Source organism: Anolis carolinensis, chromosome 4 (genome assembly GCF_035594765.1).
Source record: "Anolis carolinensis isolate JA03-04 chromosome 4, rAnoCar3.1.pri, whole genome shotgun sequence".
NCBI classification, from domain to species: Eukaryota; Metazoa; Chordata; class Lepidosauria; order Squamata; family Dactyloidae; genus Anolis; species Anolis carolinensis.
This window is the reverse complement of record NC_085844.1, coordinates 222,235,131-222,254,660: the sequence shown is the minus strand read 5'-3', so window position 1 is coordinate 222,254,660 and position 19,530 is coordinate 222,235,131. Positions and strand designations below refer to the sequence as shown.

The following is a 19,530-nucleotide window of genomic DNA, read 5'->3' as shown; positions in this document are numbered from 1 at the left end:
GAATAGGATTCTCTCCTAGGGAACGGAGGAGAGGAATGTCCAGGGTCTGTTTTACTGAATTCTTGGGTACAAACATCAACATCCGGCAGGTGAAAAGACTCCGGCTCTTGTTGAGCCGGCAAAAACCCCATGTTTTCGTCTTCATCTGCCACGATGGCGCTAGGAACAGGACTACAAGGCCCATGAGGCATCACAAGTATCCAGAAGGATACCATGGTCGATGGTATTGAAAGCCGCTGAGATGTCCAAGAGAACCAGCAAGGTCACACTCCCCCTGTCCAGCTCCCTGCGGAGGTCATCCACCAAGGCGACCAAAGCCGTCTTGGTACTGAACCCAGGCCTGAAGCCAGACTGTGATTGGTCCAGAAAATCCGTATCTTCCAAGAATCCCTGGAGCTGAGAGGCAACCACCCGCTCCAAGACCTTGCCCAAGAATGGTAGGTTAGAGATTGGCCTGTAGTTACAAGGATTGGTCAGATCTAATGAGGTCTTCTTCAAAATAGGCCTTACCACGGCTTCTTTTAGGCTGGATGGAAATTTGCCCTGCCCCAAAGAGGCATTAATTATTGCCACAAACCAATCAACTAACCCACCACTGGCCTGTTTTAAAAGCTAAGATGGGCAGGGATCTAGGGCACAGGTAGTCACCCTCACCACTCCAAGAATCTTGTCCACATCATCAGGTTGCACAAACTGAAACGAATCCCACAAGATCGAACAGACAGATGCCTCGGTTACCTCACCTGGCAATGCTTCAAGACTGGCGTCCAAGTCGGAACGAATCTGAGCGACTTTGTCTGCAAAATGGTGAGCGAACTCGCTACACCGAGTTGCCGAGGAGTCAGGTGCCCCCCCCCACCCTGAGAAGGGTGGAGGAGCTCCCCAACAACTCGGAACAACTCTGAAGATCTATTTGTTGCAGACGCGATGCGGGCAGTCGTGAAAACCTTCCTGGCTGCCCGCAACGCCGCGGAATAAGCCCTAATAGCGGCTTTAGACCGTGCTCGGTCAGAAACGTCGCGAGTTCTCCGCCAGCGCCACTCTAGTCTCCTTCTCTCACATTTCATCTCCGCCAGCTCCCCGGTGAACCAGGGAGCCGGGGCAACTCCACGCAGCGAGATGGGACGTTCGGGAGCGATCATGTCAATAGCCCTGGACAACTCGGTATTCTAACGAGCGACCAAGGCATCGACAGGATCGTCAGCCTCCATAGCAGACAGAACCCCAAGAGACGTCAGGAGTCCCTCAGGATCCATAAGTCTCCTGGGGTGGACCATCTTAATGGGTCCACCACCCCTGCGGAGGTTTGAGGACACGGTGAGTCTTAAACTGATCAGATAATGGTCAGACCATGACAATGGAAGAATAGTTTGCTCTTCCACTCTGACCAAACCGTCGCCCACAACAAAGACCAGGTCGAGTGTATGACCAGCTTGATGGGTGGGACCCGATATTACTTGGGACAGCCCCATGGTCGTCATGGCGGCCATGAATTCCTGAGCCGCACCTGTCAAGGTGGCCTCAGCGTGGATATTGAAGTCACCCAATACCAAAAGGCGCTGGGAGCCCAACACCACGCTAGAGACCACCTCAGCTAGCTCAGGTAGGGAGACTGCTGTGTCGCGGGGTGGACGGTACACCAGCAAAATCCCCAAACTGTCCCGGGTACCCACCTTCAAGTGGAGACACTCAAACCCAGCAGTTTGTGGAACGGCGCATCTGACCAGGGCGATGGACTGCCGAAAGACCACCGCAACCCCACCTCCCCGCCCTCCAGGCCTGGCCTGCTGATGCACCCCGAAACCCGGAGGACAAAGCTGGGTAAGGTTTACCCCACCCAGTTCATCCAACCAGGTCTCGGTGATGCAAGCCAGATCCGCCTGCTCATCCAGGATTAAGTCCTGGATAATTGCAGATTTCCCACTGACGGATCTGGCATTAAGCAGCAGTACCTTCAGCCCGGAGGGACTGCCATGGAGGCTACCACACCTAACCTTCTCCAGGGTCGCAAGACACCTGTTGTGCTTCTCCCTGGGAAACTGTTGACTGCACCCCCTCCTCCCCTACACGACCTCGATGGAACCCTCCCCCACCCTCCGGACCCCACACCCCAGAGATCCTGGCTGTACTGAAATGTTATTAAGAGGGCCTAGTCAGCTCCCTGAATTCAAAGGGCTGCAAGGATCTCCATCTTATGTAGTGTCTAGAGAAGGGGACAGATAGAGCCTATCAAAGGAAGGAGACCTCTCGAAGCAGCTTGACAAGGTGTTAGAAAGCAGGGCTTGTGGGCAGGGTATGGAGAGGGGTTGAGCAGATTTAACTGAAAGCGGATTTACCGGGGAAGAGGACCTGCACAAAGGGTTAAACATCCTGTTTGACTTAGCCGGGGCTCGGGTATGTGAGGGCAGGTTGGGCATAAGAGGGCGAGTCGAGGGGTCTACAATTACCCTTCTGATGGTGATACCCCAAGAGTTCAGCTGGGACCTGAGAGCCCATAGTTCTTCTATTAACCGCTTGACCTCAAAGGTGGTAATGAGGCGAGGCGAGTGATCATAGGACTGGAAGTCCTTGTGAAGCCAAGAGATGGTCTTAATCTTGATTTCTTTCAGGCTCCTAGAAAGAATTTGGGCCAAGGACCTCCGAATCCCTCTTTTTGAGGTCCATCTGCCTCTATTCAGTTGAAAGTCTTTGATATCAAATGCCAGTTGTTCCACTTGAAACGGATGGTCATAATGGCATCCTGCAGACCAGAGGGGAAAGTCGATCCCCAACGAAGTGTTCATTATCTGCTTTGGTGCTCCCGTTTCAAAATCCATACTCTCATCTTTCCCCTGTCCATGTTGTTCACCAGACAGATTTCCTCCTCCCTCAGCTTCCCCATTGTCTAGTATTTCATCCTTGCTACCCTTATGTTGTCCAATCTCTCCCTCTCCGATCATATCTGAGGGCCAACTGATCTCCGTTGAGTTATGTCCAATGATATTAATTTCCTCCCCAGGGGTATTATGCTGAGGAAAGTTATTTGCCATCAACGAGAATCCTTTAAGAAGAAGATCTACTTTCTCGTTCAATGTTACTAGCTGAGAGAGGACTAGGCTAAAAGACCTTCCCATCAGCTGGCACAATTGGGACATTTCATGGTTTCCATAAATGTCGGTCATTTCTAGGGAATTGTGTGATAACCTAGTCCTAGTAAACCTATAAAATATCAATAACACTAACCAACAAGTATTAATGGCCTAGAATCAATTAAAAACAGTATAATTACTAAAAACAACATAAATTTAACAGGGGAGGAAAAGAACAGAAAAGGGGAGAAAAATAACTACGCCAAATGGTCTAGGATGGGTACACCGTTCAAATAGACCAATAGGTAAGACAGACTCTCGGTTCAGTAGCCAATGCTGAGGGAAAGCGAGGAGGGCAGTAGGCCCGCAGCAGGAGACAGAATGATTTTAACGTCAGTTCCTCTGCCTTCTTCTTCCTCCAGATGGCCTCTTCTGCAGCAGAACACTAAAAAGAGATGGAAAAGAAGAAAAGAGAAAGTTATGCCAGATCCAAACCTTGTTTGGACATTTGGCCATTTGGCCGTTAGGGTTAGGGTTGCCAGCACAACATCTGGGTGAGTAAAAATATTTTCAACAACTCCAGGCAGGGTTTAGATCCAGTATAGTTTCAGCTGGCCTAGTATCAGCTCAGATTACCATTGCCAGACTTCAACAGTAAGGATTGCTTTCTAATACAGAATCTCTTTCCATAATAAATTAGTGGAAAAATCAAAGCACATGCATGCATGCACACATGCAGTATTCTAAATAACCAACTGCCAAACAGATTATACAAACACATTTGAAAATTCTGTAAGAAGTTAGAAAAAATTAACTTCTGAAATGCAAGTTCCATAATCCCACAGCCAACATGACCACTGAACATACTGACTAGAGGGTTATAGGAATTGGAGTAAAAAAGTACACAGCAGTGGTTCACAAACCATGAGTCACCAAGTGTTTTGGTCTACAACTCCCAGAAATCCCAGCCCGTTTGCCAGCTGTTGGAATTTCTGGGAGTAGAAGGCCAAAGCATCTGGGGACCCACAGGTTAAGAACCACTAGTATATAGGATCAGAGCACAATGCTATCTAGGGTCATAAATGATGGGCTATGCCCAATGTGGGTCAGCATCTTTCCATGCCCAACTTCTTTAGACGCTTATGTAAGCTGAAGAAACTGAACTTTGAATTTTCAGCATATCAAACATGTGGTCTTTGCATCCTGGCCCACTCCTCTGAACTCAATTTGATGATTTTATTAATTAAACTGTACAATAGAAGCGAATGGATTTATTTATTTATTTATTTATTTATTTAATACCGTGCCCTTCTGACCCTGATGGGGACTCAGGGTGGGTTACAACAAATGCACAATTTGATGCATTGAACACATAACAACATATACTTTAAAATCACGTTACTAAAATATGTCAATTAAAACAATTGCTTAAAATTGCACAATCTGAAAACATAGAGAGAGCTGACCAAGAGAGAGCTGTCATGCAGCTTTCCATGCCTTTTGCACTCTGGTTGACTGCACAAATGGATAGACAAAGAAGAGATTGAGGAGCAATAAAAGTAATACCACTCCCACCTTTATTTAGTTTTCATTTCCATCACATTCCAAGGACTGTGCTTGGATATTTAAACTGAGGTACAGACAGCACCTGCTCTTATAAGCAGAAATGTTTCAGTAATGTGGAAGTCTTTTCAAAAGAGGTATTTGATTTGCCCTTAGCTTTCAAGTGGCTAACCTTCTGTTTAACTTAAGCAGTACAAGTAAATTGCTCCTTTAACTCAATAGTTGTTTATTTAGAGGCCAGATTATAAAACCCAAGTGCATGGAATTCAACTTAAGTTGCCATGATCCTAGACCAGCAGGCGCTGGATGTTTTGAAGAAGGAAGATTCAATTTCTAATGGATGCCAGGTGCCAGTTTGTAAGTAGAGGAATACTTGATGCCAACTTTATTCTATTTTAATATTGGAGCAAAATTTCTTCTAACTGTAAAAACCAACAATCTCTCCCAAGAAGATAGAAAGAAGGGATTAATACAGTATTGGATCCAGAAATTATTCAATTCTTTGAATGTTCTATAATGTCCCAGTTATTTTCAAGAACTCATTTCCTCATATTATATCAATGTACATATTTAAATACATTTCAGGATTCTCAGTATGGGTAAAAATGTACCATAGAGAGCATTTTAAAAAATAAAACAGAAACAAAAACACAGGAGACTTTAGCAATCAAGCACTTAGTTGAAGCAAAAGCGGTTCCCTGTATCAGCATGAAGAGCATTCTCTGAGTAACACTTTACAATAAAAGCAGACTTAATGAGCACAAGTTGTATAAATCTTGTTGAATTGCATATTGAAAAGCTGCATTCACACCCAAGGAGGCCATCAGGATGACTATTGTTAGCATGAATGCCAAAAGAATTGGGAAAATGAATTGCCGTTTTCTCATTAAGTACTTCAAATTTTCTCCATCCTGCCACCTGTGTCATCTGGAGGATGCAGAATTGCAGAGGGCCAAACTTAGACCATATGAAAAAGGATACATGAAAATCATATTTCTTAGGGAATTCCCACAGAGATGAGAGCACCTGGCACAATGTCAAATCTACCTACAATTCCTCACAAAATTTTAATAGTTTTAGACAGAGATGGAAAAAAAATTAAGGGACATAATTTCAATGGTAAAATGTGGATTTTTTCTCCACAAAATAATTTTGTTATTGATTTATTGACTAATTGATTCATTCATTTATCTATTTCATGTATATCCATTTTTTCCTGCCAATTGATCCAAGGCAGTTTACAAAAAGTATTCTGTTTCATCTGGTCTCCAGTCTAGTTGGAATCAGCTGTATATCCCAGGGATTACTTTTAGGACTAAAAAAAATGTTAAAAAAATAGAAATCCAGAATTTTTCCAACACTACTGCTACGAATAATAATTGCTGTTATTAGTATTTCATACACAACAAGGTTAGTACACAGAAAACAAGATCACTATGCTGGCTTTTGTATTGGATCACACGTCGGACACTACCCAAGGGTCTAGGACTATGTGATGTATTGTGAATAAGGCAGCTCAAGGCAGGGCACAACAAAGTTTAAACAGTTCATGAAACATTATATAAAATACATATATTAAATGTATTTTGATGAAATACATATATTAAAATACACAGAACAAAGTAAAATACAGTAAACATGACATGAAGTTAAAATTCATTGTTAAAAATTGAAGATAACATAGAAGCTTCCTTCACCCTGTTGCCAACTCCAGCATTTATCAAAATATATAAATATTTAGCCTCTCAGTTTTGACTAACACATAATGTTCATATCCAATAAAGGGCTGGTGTTACATTTCTATGTAAGGGGAGCCAGCAAAATGACTGATGTGTACTAGAACTGATACTCATTGGTCCATAATGCCTAGGTAACATTAAGTTTCAGGATACCAGCTAGGAAGTTGCTGATACACCTTAGACACTCTTTCCAGCATCCCATTACAGATAATATTTTGTGCAAACCCTGAGCCACAAATGCATCTTACAGTCAGATTCCATCTGCTTGCATTGTAACAAATTTGCTTCCTGCGTAGACTCTAATTGGCAGGGACAGTTCTGATTAATCCTTTGTCACTCCATTTTTCCAGCTAATTTTAGAGTGTCCCATTTTCTCTGTCTTCTGCCCACTATCCCTTTCAGTTTACTACAGTTGCTGCAGACTAAGTGCAAACTGCAAAAGTAGTTTACACCAATGAACCCACCAGGGGAAGAGTAAAGAGGGAACATAATCTTGTCATACCCAACAGGTTCAGGCAAAGGCAAATTTCTACAAGCTCTCCTAGCTTCTTTGTTCTTCCTTATTACAGACCTCCAAACCGCTCTGACATATTGTTGATCTGGTCCAAACCAACAGTGAGGATCTGGTCATTGGAGTGGAAGTGGTGGGATCCTTAGGTGAAAATCATTATATGCTCCTTGAGTTTGTGGTAAAAATGAAGGGTGAAACTAATAATAATGATACACTTCATTTATATTCTGCTCTATCTCCCCGAGGGGACTCAGATAGGATTACAGCATACAGATAGGCAAATATTCAATGCCATTATACAGTGAAATAACAATGACATACAAATACACATAACAAAAGTAAAGTCTTCCCCTTTCATCTCCAGCTTTCTGGAGGCGATGTTCAACTCTGGCCATGGAGAGGTGCTCTTGTTCCATTTCCAAGCCAAGAAGACTGTTGTCCATAGACATCTCCTGGTTGTGTTGCTTGCATGGCTGCATGGGCACCTTTATTATTGCCGAAGCAATACCTATTGATCTACTCACATTTGCATGTTTTTGAACTACTAGGTTGGCAGGAGCTAGGACTGAGACTGGGAGCTCATCCTGATCCATGGCTTCAAACTGCCAACCTTTAGGTCAGCAGATTCAACTGTTCAACGGTTTAACCCATAGCACCACCCTAAAAGAAGTCAAACAAGCATTTTAGACTTTAGGAAAGCTGACTTCAGGAAATTTAGGAAAATACTTAGCATGATTCCATGGACAGGAGTACTAAAAGATAAGGGTGAGATACTGAAGGCACAATTGCAAACAATGCCAGCAAGGAGTAAAAATAGGAGAAGTGTAAAACAACCAGAAAGGATGTCCAAAGAGCTTTTAACTGATGCAAGATTTAAAAGAGATATGCACAAGAAATGGAAAAGAGGAGAAATCACCAAAGAGAAATTCAAACAAATAACCAACATATGTAGGGAAAAGGTTTGTTGAGCTAAGGCACAAAATTAGCTCAGGCTTGCCAGAGAGATGAAAAACATTAAAAGGGGGTTCTTTGTTTATGTCAGTAGATAAAGAACGAAAAAGGAAACAGTAGGGCCTCTGCATGGAGAAGGTGGTGAAATGCTTACAGTGGATAGGGAAAAGGCAGAGCTGCTCAATACCTTCTTTGCCTCAGTCTTCTCTCAAAAGGAGATTGGTGTTCAACCTGAGCAGTATGGAGCGGACAAGGTAATAGGGGAAATGCAACCAAAAATAAGTAAAGTAGTAGTCCAGAAATACCTGTCTACTCTAAATGAATTCAAGTCTCCAGGTCCAGATGAACTACATAAAAGAGCATTGAAGGAACTAGAAGAAAACATTTCAGAACCACTGGCAATAATATTTGAGAATTCTTGTAGAACAGAATATGTCCCAGTAGATGGAAGGAGAGTCCCTTCAAGAAGGGAAAAAAGGAGGACCCAAACAATTACCGTCCAGTCAGCATGACATCAATACCAGGAAAGATTCTGAAGCAGATCATTAAGGATGCAGTCTGCAATCATATAGAAAGGAATGCTGTGATTATTAAAGGTCAACATGAATTTCTCAAAAACTAGTCATGCCAAAGTAATCTTATCTCTTTTTTTGATAGGGTTACAAGCTTGGTAGATGCAGGGAATGCTGTAGATGTTACATATCTTGATTTCAGTAAGGCCTTCAGCAAAGTCCCCCATGACCTTCTTGCAAACAAACTAGTCAAATGTGGGCTAGGCAATGCTACTATTAGGTTGATCTGCAATGTAAAGTCAGTGTTTCTCAAACTGTGCTCCTCCAAGTGTTTTGGACTTCAGCTCCCACAATTCTTAACAGCTGGTAAGCTGGGATTTCCGGAAGTTGAACTCCAAAACTCCTGGAGGAGTACAGTTTGAGAAACACTGGGTTAAGTGATCAAACCCAAAGGGTGCTCATCAATGGTTCCACTTCATCCTGGAAAGAAGTGACTAGTGGAGTGCCGCAAGGTTTGGTCCTGGGCCCAGTGCTGTTCAACATCTTTATTAATGATTTGGATGAAGGTTTAAAGGGCATGCTTATCAAGTTTGAAGATCACATCAAATTAGGAGGGATACCTAATACTCCAGTGGACAGGATCAGAATTCAAAATGACCTTAACAGATTAGAGAGCTGGGCCAAGGCTAACAAAATGAATTTCAACAAGGACAAATGTAAGATACTACACTTAGGCAGAAAAAATGAAATGCAGAGATACAGAATGGGTGATAACTGGCTTGACAACAGTAGATGTGAAAAAGATCTTGGAGCCTTTGTAGACAACAAGTTGAACATGACCAACAGTGTGATGCAGCAGCTAAAAAGCCAATGGGAGTTTGGCTGCATCAAAGGGAGTATAGTGTCTAGATCAAAGGAAATCATAGAGTCCTCTATTCTGCTTTGCTTAGACCTCACCTGGAATACTGCGTCCAGTTTTAGGCACCACAGTTTAAAAGAGATATCAACAGCTGGAAGGTGTCAAGAGGAGGACAACTAAAATGATCAAAGGTTTTGAGACTATGCCCTATGAAGAGCATCTTAAATAACTGGGTATATTTAGCCTGGAATTAAAATTGCTGGAAGAAACATTAACAACCTTAGATATGCAGATAATACTACTCTGATGGCTGAAAGCAAGGAGGAGTTGAGGAACCTTATAACCAAGGTGAAAGAAGAAAGTAGAAAAGCTGGGTTGCAGTTAAACATCAAGAAAACCAAGATTATGGAAACCAGACTGACTGATAACTGGCAAATAGAGGAAGAAAACGTGGAGGCAGTGACAGACTTTGTATTTCTAGGCACAAAGATTACTGCAGATGCAGACTGCAGCCAGGAAATAGAAGATGTTTACTTCTTGGGAGGAGAGCAATGACCAATCTCGATCAAATAGTGAAGCGTAGAGACATCACACTGGCACAAAGGTCTGCATAGTTAAAGCAATGTTATTCTACATAGTAACCTATGGATGCGAGAGCTGGACCATAAGGAAGGCTGAGCGAAGGAAGATAGACACTTTTGAACTGTGGTGTTGGAGGAAAATTCTGAGAGTGTCTTAGACCGCAAGAAGATCCAACCAGTCCATACTCCAGGAAATAATGCCCAACTTCTCACTGAAGGGAAGGATATTAGAAGATGAAGTACTTTGGCCACATAATGAGAAGACAGGAAAGTTTGGAGAAGAGAATGATGCTGGGGAAAATGGAAGGAAAAAGTAAGAGGGGTCGATTGTGCTTTCCAGCATGGCAGGGGGTTAGACTAAATAGCCTATGTGGTCTCTTCAACTCTATTATTCTATTATTCTATTAATCTATTAATAATGTTGCCATCTTGACCACATTCTGATATTGTTTCGTCACACATGTCCAATTTTCATCTATGAAATGTTGGAGGCTATGCATCTACACTCCCAATAAAATGCCATCCAAGGTAATGACAAAGAATTATAGGCTAGAAAGGTTAGTAAGTAGGTTGGACCAGTATTAACAAAATATATCTCCCTCCAGGATCTTTCAGTTAGGTATGGAAATCAAAGAGGCCCACAAAACCCATTCCAAGTGAATAGAAGTTACCGAACCAGCTCACAGCCTTTATCTGCATGAGCACAAATGTCCAAAGGAAAATAAAAATGCCAAGAGCATGGCCTCAAGAGTGCAACCACTCCAAGTTTTGGAATAAACTCCTAAGTGGTTCCTAGACTCTGCTGCACAAAGGTTTCAGGCTGTTGGCTGTAGTTTCTAATAGGTCTGATTTATTGTTGTCAGCATGGGACCTGATTCGAAAGCTCAATCACCGTGACTCCCCATGGTGGAGTTTGCATCCTGGAACGGAGCTTGGAATTGGAGAGAAATTTACCTCCTGCTGTAGAACATTACATAACAATCAACAGAAAACAAGCGGAGAGCAGCGGGTGGTCCCGTCATTAGCCTGCACAGTCATGTTAATGGAGATGGTGTACACACTCATCTATCTGGGCTTATTATGGAGTTTGCCAGCTTGAAGGATGATGCACAAATGAGAAGATGGAGGACAGAGGAAACAAATGGGCCAACAACGTGAAATTAAAGAAAAATGACTGGTAATCAGCCCATCAGTGGGTAGCTGAAGCACTCAGGTTTTCTTCTATTCTATGGACTAGGTCAGGATGCAATAAACAATTCTATACAAACTCCATAATTGAATTGTTGATATTAAAGTTACCAATGTGATTAATGTCCTACAAGTTTTCCACCCAACAACTCAACTTATAGCTCACTACCACATTATTTTTCAACATACACATATTATGAGTACAAACACTTCCTCTACCCAGAGTCTGCAACGAGCCCACAACAGTATTATTTCTACTAGTATCATCATTTTTCTGATATATTACATTCCTAACCTATCAGTTATATACAATTGCATGTTTATACGGAAAACATACACTCTGCAATACTTTTCTTTTGTTGTGACTAAAGACATGTCTCTTTATGATAATTTCCCTGACATTGCAGACTTCTCTGTATGTTAATTTTATGTGTATTGTTTTAACCGAATGGCCATGTAGAGTAGCAACATGCAAAATCCTCCTTAACTGAGCTGAAATTAATTGCTTGTGGGGTTTTAAAAAAAAAAAAAGAAAAGAAAAGAAAAGGAAGAAAGTCAAGGGATAATTCATGCATTTAGTCCAAGCCTTCAAAAACTTCAGTTATTTATTTTATTTCTTTCAATCTATTTATCCACTCTCACGGGTCTGTCTTCTCAACCTATACATCTATGTATGTGTGTGTTGACAAGACAAGAAACACTCTCTAATCCATTAACTGTACATAATATAGAGCAGAATATAGAGAAATTTGACCCTCCTGATGCACACTATGCTCTGCCTTTTAGTTCACGATTAGGGTCTTTAAGTATACATCTCAATCATTATTGTCTTTATCCTTTATTTGGGTTTGTAAATGTAGCCTTTTATGAAGTATGTGGCATACTTAATTTCTTAAAAAGTTTTCTTTATTTTCTTTATTAAAATGTAATAAAGAGCAACACAGGCACTACATTACAGCAACTTTCACTCTGAATATGAGAAAAAGAAAATGCTCATTTTGAGACAAACTTACTCCTCAAGAGTAAGAGGTTGATGGATATTCTGATGTGATCTTTAGTGTATCACAATGCAGGTTACTGTGCTTATCCCCCCTGTGCCAACTGAATTGGCCATGTTTTTGAGTTTCCAGAATGAAGCTCTCCAGATGTTTGTGGTGACACAGTGAGTCTTGAGCCTCCTCTATGGGAAGAGAATTTCGCAACTATTTCAGTAATCACAAGACAGCTTCACTTTCCCAAGCAAATATTCCTCCCTTTTCTTCTAAGGGAAGGGAATCAGAAACATTCCATAGTTCACCAGATAGGATGCCATCTAATATGCATGTGCCATGAGCACACCCACTGGTTTACTATTAACGTCTTGCATTTGCACTTCTTACTTTCCATAATGATGTGGTTCAATTCATGATTGATTAGATGAAGTGAGTACTTTCTTAAATCTATGCTGATCTTAGCTAACTGGCTGCTGAGTTCTACTCCCAGAAAATAAAGCAAGTCTCTTGTAAACCTACAACAATGTTAAATGTTAAAAGGGTCAAGACACCGGGATCACGCATGTTGATTTAGTATGAACAAGGCTTATCCATTTCCCTTCGATCTAACATTACCTAAATGCACAGCATTTCTTTAATGGCCCAATATCTCTCCCTTTAATGTCTCTAATATTCCCTCTGCCAAATATTGGCCCATTTCATATTATATTTCTTTTTTATTGTAATTAAAAGTGACAGTGTTAAACAATCAGGATTTCATAATCAAATCAGCTGGCATGTCATTAGTTTGTAGGCTGTCACTTCTGTTTGCTGATAAATGCTACAGTTTTCCATTAGGAACAATGACTCTTTCTCTTCCAACCCATAAGCGACTAGCACATTAACCCAGCTGAAATGGACTATTTTTATCCCTGGGCAAGTGATTAATCAGTGGGAAAGCTTCTTAGAGTTGTTCCCTATGTTTCCCTATTCTGGATTCTCTTAACTCCCTTTCCCTCCACCCAGACTTCCACCAGGTATTAATAAATATTTACAAACAATTACCTATCTATGCCATTCCTCACAACACTACTATTTCCACTACCACAATACTATTTCCACTAGAGCATTTGAAAATATCCTGATCTGATCTAGCACTAAACTTTAGTCATTGTGAATACATAGGAAGTCAGCTGAAGTCAATCACCAACCTGCGATTGCCTTGTTTCTTTTATATAGATCTGTTGTTATAATCAGTCCTCAATATGCCAGATAGTTGCTTGCACGTCTTTTTTCAAGACATACCCAAACAAGAGCTGCTTATAGAATCCCTACAGCTGGGGTAGATAACTTTGGAAACCTACAAGAGCAGCATCAGACTAATTTTGTTTTAAAAATGGCCTCCAAATGCCTCTAGGGGCATGAGAGCATTGTTCACCATGTTTTAGGTTTCCAAAAAAGAAGCCCCCTCTGAACTTATATTGGCTTGGGGGGGGGAGGTACAAAATGTGGTGGTACCTCACACCTCCAGTGGACACTTTGGAGGCAAGTAATGTTTTTGAAACATTTTGCAAAAAATAAATTGACCCCTGCAAAAGCTGAGGACCTCCCAACATGGCAAAAAAAAATATCTATACACTCTTAGTGGATTTGAGGGTATATTATTTTATGACTCAGGGGGTCATAAAAATGGCCTTGGTTTCCCAAGGATGAAGAACCAGATTAACTGGAAGTGGCTTCCATCCCCACAAACTCCCTCAGGCATCCACAAGACCACCAGGTGCACACACTCCATAGCCCCCAAGTCCTCGCATACAAACACACGCCCCCAGCTCAGCTGTTCAGCCTGAGCCAGTCCACACCAGTGAATCTCCAAGGCTGTTATGAGGATCACCCATCTTATCCTTTCCCTTCTCCCACCCAAGATGCAAGTCAAACAGCTAAAATGCAAAGCACCTCCATTTCCAAACTCCTGCTATTATGGATCTCTCTATATTTCATTTATTATTATTTTTCTCATTTTTCTTATGCAAACATGCAAATGTGTACATGAACGGAAAGGGGAAATACAAACATACAAACGTGGTTAGCAAAGCTTGCCAGACATCCCTCGGCTATCTACAGGACTTTAAAAAAAACTCCAAATTTCTGGCATCAGCTAGCCATACTACAACAAACTTGTCAGCTATCAGACACTGTATATTTAGTTCTGCATGGCATGCCACCTCCACTTCCAAGCTTTTTTCCCATAAATATTTTGAAACAATTTAGTAGCTAGGGGTTTCTAGAAATAATATAGGGTTATGAACTATGCCTCTTGTAGTGCAAAGTATTTGGGAATGACTTGCTTTTAATTGAGAGAGGCAAAAACTGGAGAGCACCCAAGAAAATCCACAGGACAATACAGATATATGTTCAAAGTGTTCAATACATGGCTGCTTTTATTATAAATACATTCCTACATACTTTGACCTCTACATATTTATGGCCTTCTTTTGAATATTGTATATTACATCAAAATGATAGAAAATGGGAGTAAGCACCTCATTGAAAGCTTTGCCAAGTAGAAGAAGCAGGCAGATGTTCTGTTTCTTTTATTGTTTCTATTTTTCTTTTCTGTCTTTTTCTCTGCCAAAAAATCCTACCAATTAATCTGGCTTTCAGGAATGATGCAGCAATGCCAATGTGTAGTGATTTTTTTCAGTGCTCAATGACAATATCTGACAGTGGTGTACATGGAATATCTGCCAATGGTGTAACACATGTGAAGCTATTGAACATGTAACTGTGCATTACAGTACACAGAATACTGTGCAAATGGACATTGTATCAGTGTATTGCCTTTGCATGTTATGCATTGTAGTGGCACAATGGGTTGCCAGTCATAACGCATTAACCACCACACTGTGTAGATTATGTGATATTAGTTTTCAGTATAAAGAATAACTCTGGTAACCGACACAAAACTAAAGAGATTTAGGATCTCAGCCAGAAACTAGTAATCCATGTATGTGTCAAAACACCTCAAGTCCTAACCCACTGTGGTGTTAAATCTGTGGATAACATCTGCAAAATTCCAGAAGGATACCTTAAGAGAGCTTTGTTATACAAGTTGTATGATCTTCCTGTCTTTTCTGCTAGTAAGTCTGTCAATGATTCTAGTCTCCGAAATGATTTTAAAATACCCAGGCTCCCAATGTGTTACTGTTTTGTTTGTTCTTTGCTTTATGTCGATAGACAGAAAGCTGAGTGTCATATTGCTCTCAAGGCTGGTTCTAAGTTACCCCAAGAAGAAGCTTTATGCCACAGTGAGCTATCCTGATAGTGTTTTTCCTACTGGTAGGCTATTTCTTATTTTTCTTGGCTGTTCCAGTACATTGACTTGAAGGACAATAACCTCTAGCTTGTTTAACAACTTGCACAGCAGGGGCAATTACACTCTCTTTGATTGCCTTGTGGGGTTTAATCATCCCCTGGGATACAACTTCCAGTGTTTCTCATTAATTGCCAGCTTGCATAGTTATTCTACAGAAGATGAGATGTATTAGAGGATGACAAACTAAGGGAAGCTTAGGGTCTCAAGAGACTGCAATGGTTACAGCCAAACAAGCAGTGGCAGGTGGTGACTTCCATCAGTGGGGTGGTAAATCTGCACCAAGCCTTAGTTTGAACTTTAAAGGTGTTGGACCCCATGCCTTAAAATAGGTTCAGCATCTTTACTAACTTGACCTGGCACAGATTCTCTGTTCCACCAACATGGAAACCACCAATCAGACAAGACAATGCATAATGCCAGTGGCATTTACCACCATATCATTGCATCTGTTACCTGATTCTCATGTTTCTCTTCCCCATTCTGTGCATGAAAGTGACTGATAGGTCATTGATGTTTAAGGTATTCGAGCATATGGATTTAGGTGATAATTTTATAAAATGGATAAAATCAATTTACACTAGACAGATGGCACAAGTGACTGTAAATGGAAATCTAACCAAGCCATCTGAAATTCAAAAAGGGACTAGGCAGGGATATTGCAGAGGACATGGCCAAGCTATCACCAAAATATTTATTTCTTTTGCTGCCACCAATTATATTTTATGTGCTTATGCTGCCACCATTTATAACATATATCTCCCACCGCTCACCACAGCTAGCACAGAGAGAGACCCAAAGATGGAGGGAAACTCTGTCTTATAGAGCAATGGCTATTTAAGCAGACAGACCACCTCTTAATACAATTAATAGGAAGACACACGAACACTTGAGGTGAAGTAAAACAGAAAAATATGATGTTTATTTGTATTTGAACCAAAATGTTGCACATTGGTTTCAATAAAATAACAGGCTTTTGCTTTAACAGAAAGTCATTCTTTTAACTTGAGTTTCTAGAAAATATGTTCCCTCTCAAAGGAATATAAACAGGTTTTTTAAACCTTTGAGTCCTCTCTTCTAGAGGTTCTAAACACAAGCACTCTAACCTTTAGAGGCTCACTACAATAATTAGCACTTCTCCCTAAAGGCTAATTAAACTTTCCCCTCAAAGAGGTTTCTCATTAACAGTTCCTAAACTCTTCCTTCATCTTCTAAATTACACTACCTAACTCTACAAACACCAAACCCTATCTCTTCAAACACCAAGTCCTACCTGACTAATTCTCTGGATGAATAGCTCTTACTGTCTCACTAACTCTGCCCACCTCTTATTGCTAAGCAACTCCCTCCAATTTCATCAGCCAATTAGACTGCACTTCTCCTCCCCCAGCTTTGATTAGCTTTTCCAAGAAAGGCTTTGAATTGCCTTTACATACCAACCCTGTCAGGTAGGCCAATCCGTTACTTTCTGCCCCCACCCACAAGACATTACGGATGATGAGGTGTTTTTACAACCTCATTGGAGCAATGGGTGAGCACAAAGACAGTAACAATATGCACATATAAACATATAAATACAATTCAGTTGCTCACTCTAATCTTTTATTTATACTAGTTCTTGAAGTGTTGTTAAGGGACATAAGAGGTGAGGAAAATATTTCTGGAATAAGGATTAAAAAAGAAAATTATAAATTACAAGCATTTGCAGATGACCTGGTAATTACTTTAGAAAATCAACTGAATGAAGTATAAACCTTGATGAGAAAGCTGGATGATTTTGGAATTTAAAATTAATAGTCAAAAACCAAAAAAAAAACTAAAAATATGGACATAAATGCTCAGGAAAAACTTTCAGATATAGCATGAAAAAAAATACCTAGGTGTTACTCTAACAAATAAAAACTGTCTACTGTTCCAAAAATAACTATGAAACCTTATGAACAGATATTTTAAAAGATCTGTTAAGATGGGATAAAGTGCAACTATCACTTCTGGCCAGGCTCCCTGTGATAAAATGAATGTATTGCCAAGACTGTTGATCCTTTTTCAAACAATACCTGTGATAGCAACAGATAAACCATTTAAGAAATGGCAAAAGATGTATCTAAATGTATATAAAAAGGAAAGAAGCTGAGAATTAAATTTGAGGTGCCACAAGATGCAAAAGAAAGGGGTGGATTAAGCATGCCTGATTTGAAACTCTATTTTGCTGCTTGCTATTTAGTTTGGATAAAAGATTAGGTTTTGTTATACTAGGATGTTAACCCTGGAGGGACATGATCTGAGATATGGTTGGCATGGATATGTGTTGTATGACAAAATGAAAGTGAATGTAGATTTCAAAAACCATTATGTTAAACATGCTTTACTACGAATATGGGAGAGATATAAATCAATCTTATGCCCAAAGAGCCCAGGGTGGGTATCTGCGCAAGAAGCATTTTATAGAAAAGAAACATGAGGTAAGAAGAAATGGTTAACATATCAAGATCTCTTAGAAAATTGAGAATTAGAATCAAAACAAGAGAACAATTAATTGCAGAGGGTTTTGGCTTCAAGTGGTTTTCTTATTTACAGTTTATGGAAATATTCAGACAAGACAAGAAGTCAGTTGGTTTTGAAATAAGCAAATCAGAATTAGAGTTACAAATATGTACAAATGATGAAGATTTAATTGCTAAAATGTTATTGAAATGGGAAATGGCAGATGAGCAAGGTAAAGAATGCATGTTAACATGGCACAAAATGTGGGGCACAATATAATGTTGGAACAATGGGAGAAAATGTGGAATAAAGGCTTATGTTATAACTTGAAATAAAATTTCTATAAAATGATGTACCAGTTGTATATGACACCTGAAAAGCTTTCTAAGATATTTAAAAAGAACTTCAATATTTGCTGGAAATGTAAACAACAAGTGGGGTCCTTCTATCATATATAGTGGGCATGTAAACATGCCAAGAAATATTGGATTCAAATACACATAGTGATCTAGAAAAATTAGCTGGAAACATCAAGCTAAAACTGGAAACATTTCTACTTGGTCTGACTTATATAAAATAACCAGGATAAACTATTGCAATATATGAACATATCAGCCAGACTGCTATATGCCAATTCTGAGTTTTGAAGAATAAATTTAAGGGTCTTTTTGTTGTAATATGATAAAAGAATTAGTATAGAGAGATCTAGAGGGTGAAGCATATGATATTAGCTTTCTTTGTGACTAGATTGAGATAGTCTGGAGGTCACCTATCTTCCCTTTCCCCACTTTTTTCTCTTTTCCTTTTTTCCCTTTTTTTAAAGAGAAGGGTGTATAAAAAGAGAGGGTGCAGATAAAAGCAATGTTACATGGAAATGAAATGTGCATAAATATGAACACCAATGGAAGCTAAGTGTAAGCAAGATATTGTGAAGTTGAAACAATAAAAATTGTTTAAAAAAGAAAGTGACTAGTAGTTTACAGTGCTGTGTACTCACATCACCAGCCATGAATTTATAAGACATTTTGTTCTTCACTATTGCTCAATATTTCTTCCTGCAGCTCAGTAAGATGTTTTGCATTCTGTCTACTCCACTTTTCTATTTAAACATCCAGTCTTTGAAACATAGCATTCAAAGTAACAGCAATAGATGATGTTATTTAAAGAAGGTATTGTTACCCTACAAATTCTGGCACTGCAGAAGCACAGCCAAGCACATTCTACATGCTGAAAAATTCTGGTACCAGAGCAGTGTCCATATAAAGATTATATTATATTAAGAGACTAAGATGAGAAAATGGATTAGGATCTACCTGAGAGAGCATCTGAAATGCAGCTCAACTGTTCATCTATCCTTCATGCACACAATAAATGGAATTGGGGTTTGTGGAGAAGGTTGACACACCAGTGGAGCCAACAGATGACAAGTCCGCCTACTTTTTCCATTTATGGTATGCATGTACTATATGTAATAAGAGTTTTTACATACAACTAAAATAGTGTTTAAAAGGAAGTCTTTTAGGTATACATTTAGTGTGCCTCTTAAAATTCATAGTGTACACTAGAGGTGTGCACTGTGTCATTTTTCAAAACGGGCTCCTGATAATCCAACATTTTCAGACACCAACTCACCCGCAACAGCATGGCTGTTTTTGGTTTCTTTCAGCTACACCTGGAGAGGCAGCCACACACGCACAAAAGGTTTCCCTATGAGCCCTGCTGCCTGAGCC

General features: G+C 40.2%; 1 protein-coding gene across 2 annotated transcripts in view; it reads right to left on the bottom strand.

Annotated features, from left to right (window-relative positions):
• Window positions 1-2,103: 2,103 nt before the first annotated feature.
• LOC134298474 (uncharacterized) overlaps window positions 2,104-19,530 on the bottom strand; it is a 115,226-nt gene continuing 97,799 nt past the window's right edge. For both annotated transcript variants that reach the window (XM_062978857.1, XM_062978858.1), the window contains one exon: window positions 2,104-3,513. In XM_062978857.1, coding sequence (XP_062834927.1) covers window positions 2,193-3,161 — 969 coding nt within the window. In that variant the 5' untranslated portion in view covers window positions 3,162-3,513 and the 3' untranslated portion in view covers window positions 2,104-2,192. The remainder of the gene's footprint in view (window positions 3,514-19,530) is intronic.